Genomic DNA, 4,412 nt, shown 5'->3' with positions numbered 1-4,412 from the left:
AGTGTCTTCAACTAAAGTCTAATAACTTTAAAAAAAGTTTGAGATCCTTATAGGGTGAAAATAATCATAAAAAAAATAAACTTTTATAGTTTTTTTACAAAAAGAAAATAAAATATAAAAAAATAATATCAAATAAATGTTTTTAGAATTTATAGATAGAATTAACAAACATTGTATTTTTATGGAATTATCTTTTGTTGTCTTGTCGTATCAAAATATGTGACTCTGTTTAAAAATCAGGATTTGCCTAACTCCACGCCATTACCTCCTATTAATTTCTCTACTGGCTAAAATGACAGCTAGCTAACCACAGACCAATCACAAAATCCAAAACCAAAAATAAAAGTAAATAAAGAATTTAATCAGAACCATATAAAATCGATAAGTCATAATGAGGAACAACACAAAACACAAGTAAGAGCGAGAGAAAAGCAGATAGAAAGATAAATAATAATAATAATAATGCGGTGTCATGGCTTAACCGTACACGGAAGCAACCACCGTGGCTTCTGCGTCCCCACCGTGTCTCCGGTGTTCTTGAGACCCACCCGACCCGTCACCCGTATCGCGTTTCCCAAGGCTTCCCTGAAGAACGAGGGACTAGTGATGGAGTTGAGCTTCTACGAGCTTCTGGGTATACCCGAATCCGGTTCCTTGATGGAGATCAAGAACGCGTACAAGCAACTCGCCCGAAAGTACCACCCGGATGTGTCTCCTCCGGGTCGGGTGGAGGAGTACACCAAACGGTTTATTCAGGTGCAGGAAGCCTACGAAACTCTCTCCGATCCTTCCCGACGAGCCATGTACGATCACGACATGGCTAAAGGTATTAACTTCGCTTTCAACGCCCGCAGACGCCGCAATTACCACGATCAGGTACATCTCGTTGCATCTAGGGTTGTATAAATACTTCTCTCCATAGCTTGATTTCCGATTTCAATTCTGTCTTTGCCCAGTTTCTGATTCACATGATTCAATGATCTCTTCTGTTTTCTGTTTTTGGAATCGCTTTTCCCCTCGATCCTCATCAAAGATGTTGAAAATAATTAAGATACGTTTAATTAGTGCGCTACTTGTTTGATTGTTTCAGTACTTTGTAATTTTTTTTTTTAATTTCCCAAAACTTTTCCTTGGCCGGTAGATAAGTGAACCCTTACCACAAGGATCTTGGACTGTGGCCGAGTGATTTTACCTTCAACACACTAACCACTTGTGCCAAAGTCAAGGACTTTACATACTCATGTTTGGTTTTCTTTTGCTCTTTTAAAATCTTAAATGAAGAGGCTTTGCACTTACAGTCTGTGTTAACTTGTTTGGTCATGTCTTTGTTTTGATTGTCCTCTTTTTTGACTTGAGATATATTACATATGGCTTATAATGTTTCAGGAATCTTGTAGATAATTCTTTTGTTAGTTTCTACTGTATAATTGTAGCATTGAGCACTATCCGTCATCTATATCTAATTTATTTGGGTTATTTTCACCGTGTGTCTGAAGTTATGATTTGATACATGTTAGGATTTCCAGATGATTTTTTTTTCTTCCAATTTGTTTACCCTATCTCAGTCTTGAACAAAGAATTTGACTGTTGGAGGGCCATACATTTTTAACCTGGAATGAGAATTGTTTCATAAATCATCATGTACTTTTGAATTCTGATATTTGATATTTCTGGGTTCTTGTTATAACTTGGTAATGGCAAATTCTTTCTCTGTTCTATGCCTTTTTTTCAAGTTGGAAGATTTTTACAGTTCTAGGCGTCGGCTTTCTTCTTTAAAATTTCTTTTTCATGGTTTTGTTACAGATTCCTCCTGCTAAGAACTCAGTAGTCTTTAATATGTCTATTACAAATATGACTTCTGCTCTGCAACTATCCATAATTTAGATTCTTCAATTTACGAGGACTATGACACACGGGTCCCTATGAAAGTTTCGTGGCATAAATAGATTATTATTATTATTATTATTATTATTATTATTATTTTTATTCTGGATTATTTCTATTTCCATTTTGAGGATGTCGACTTCAATCCCAGCTCATCACTGCAAAATCTGCACTTGCGTGTTGTAGTCGCACTATGGTATATTAAATATATAGTTGCCTTGCCTCTTCAGCACATGAAAATCTGCACTTGTTTTGTCCTTGAGCTGGTATTATTGTTTGCAATGTCTATTAACTTCTGTACTGTACCTACTCCCAATAAGGCTATTTTCACAATTATATACGAGGGATTTTGGCAAAGGCTTTCTTATATAACATTTTCCTGGTATTAAATATGAATTGGATGTTTCTTCCTATTCTGTCTTTTGTTCCTTTTTTCCATTTCTTTATTGTTTTTTAGTATGTCAACTTCATTCGCTGCTAACCACAACAAAATCTGAGTGATTATGCTTTTCCTATAGAACATGTAATAATTGTCTCTTGAGCACATTAAAAGTCTGTAGAGGTTAACAGTGTGAAGATATAATTAAAAATATGATCTTAATTATTTGTTTATTCATGTTTGGCATTTGGTCATGGTGGTAATGAGTAGTAGGACCTTTTAATTAATTGTATTTGGGTGGTGGGGTGTCCAACATGTAACTTTTTTATGTTGTTGTATATTTAAATTTGAGAAAAACAATAATTTGATTTAGTGAGTGATTAAAGCTGTTGGTTTTGAAAAGGTGGTGGAGCAAAAAAGTGAATGGAAATCTCGGTGGCAATCTCAACTGTCGGAGCTGAAGAGAAGAAGTAGCAGCAAGGAGGGTGGAGGGAATATGTCATGGGGAGCGAGAATGCGCCAGCAGAGGGATGAATTGGCTAATGAATCATGACTAGGATGTAACTAATTGTATATATACATATATATATGATAGATGTGTACAACTCCCAACTGCTGAAACAAAAGTTTGCGTTGCGACTCTAAGGCCATTTTAGTGAGTCTGGATGAACATTTGCAAAAATAATTTTGAAGTTTATTTTTATTCTGAAAGTAAGTAAATTAGTAGACAAATTAAGTAATTATATATTTTATTATTCTGGAACCATAGTTCATATTCCGAAACAAAATTTCAAAATATATTTTTTACTTCTGGGTAACATTTTTCGGAACAATATTTCCTGGATCTTGATTTCCGATTAATACTTAATTATATGTAGAAACTTTAGGTATCCAGCAAGAGTAATTGAAGGGAGAATATCTTATTTAATTGAAAGAAGCATAGGACTTTATAATCTTTGTACAGAAAACTGAATGAAAATAGAATGCTAAACAAAAGGCAATGTCAAAATTCATGATATTGTAAATTTAAAAACTAACTTCGTTAAGATTCGGACTTATTCTAAAACAAAATCACTAACTTTCACTATCATTCCCTCCTTTAAGCTAATGCATCTGCATTGAGCTTAGATTTCATATGCATTAATCATTCCAAATGTTCTACGGAGTTTTACAAATTGTTAGTGACTTTGTTATTATGTTTGTAATTTGTTATTTAGAGTTACAGAAATTCAATTTCACAGTTTCATTACTCACCAAATCTCTAATGAGATGAAACCTCACTTTAATGTGTTTGTTTCAGCCATATAAAACAAAATTTTTAGACAATTGGATAATAGAGTTAATGTCAAAAAAATTATGTGCTTTCTTTTTTAGAAGTTCCAATTTGCTTCAAAATTCTTCAAAACGAAATGCATTGACAAACAAATAATTATTCAGCTTTTGTGGTTGAGAGACTCAGAACTGATTGTTCTTTTGATGTCCATGAAATTGATCCAAATCCCATAATGAACACATATACTGAAGTGCTCTTTCGATCATATAAATCTCCAACATACTTGCTATATGTAAAAGATTCAAGACCTATATTTCTACCACCCTTTTTGTATAGTATTTCAAAATCAGTGGTTCCTTTTATGTATCTTAAGATTCTCTTTACTGCGAGTCAATGAGATGATTTTAGATAGCCATAAATTTACTTATCAAACTTACTCCATAGGTTAGATATGGTTGAGTAGTTATGAGATACATCAAACTTCCAACCACTTGTTTAAGCATAGTAATATCTACTCCTTCTCCTATTTCATCCTTTGACAATTTTGTTCATGGAATAATAGGATTATGCACAGGATTAATGCAGATAAATATTCCAACTTTATCATGTATATCTTCAATTCCCAAGAAATGCTTCATTCGTCCCAAGTCAGACATATCAAATTCCTTCATCATTGAGCTTATAAAGTTATGACACATATTCTTATTTCCTCTAGTAAAGATGACATCATCTACGTAGATGCTAACGATAAGTGTGCTACCTCCTTCGATTTTGGTAAACAATGTATGTTCATTGAAGCATTTTTCAAATCCTTCACGCATGAAATATGCTTCAGTTTTGCTGTACCAAGCCCTTGGTGTCTGTTTAAAGCCACAT

The 4,412-nt window shown here is 33.6% G+C and overlaps 1 protein-coding gene across 1 annotated transcript; it reads left to right on the top strand.

Moving 5' to 3' along the window:
* The first annotated feature begins 462 nt into the window (after positions 1-462).
* On the top strand, positions 463-2,995 carry LOC106765734 (chaperone protein dnaJ 20, chloroplastic). The gene is made up of 2 exons (XM_014650449.2): positions 463-876; positions 2,667-2,995. Exons 1-2 carry the CDS (start codon positions 463-465, stop codon positions 2,814-2,816), a joined length of 564 nt encoding a protein of 187 aa, XP_014505935.1. The 3' UTR covers positions 2,817-2,995.
* Positions 2,996-4,412: the final 1,417 nt, after the last annotated feature.

This window comes from Vigna radiata, chromosome 7 (genome assembly GCF_000741045.1).
Source record: "Vigna radiata var. radiata cultivar VC1973A chromosome 7, Vradiata_ver6, whole genome shotgun sequence".
NCBI classification, from domain to species: Eukaryota; Viridiplantae; Streptophyta; class Magnoliopsida; order Fabales; family Fabaceae; genus Vigna; species Vigna radiata.
This window is presented reverse-complemented; position numbering and strand designations above follow the sequence as displayed.

Bases quoted from the DNA above. Each gene is read 5' to 3' on its own strand.
- LOC106765734 (XM_014650449.2), top strand. From the start codon at position 463: ATGCGGTGTCATGGCTTAACCGTACACGGAAGCAACCACCGTGGCTTC. The intron at 877-2,666 runs GTACATCTCGTT...GGTTTTGAAAAG, and splicing joins GCCGCAATTACCACGATCAG to GTGGTGGAGCAAAAAAGTGA.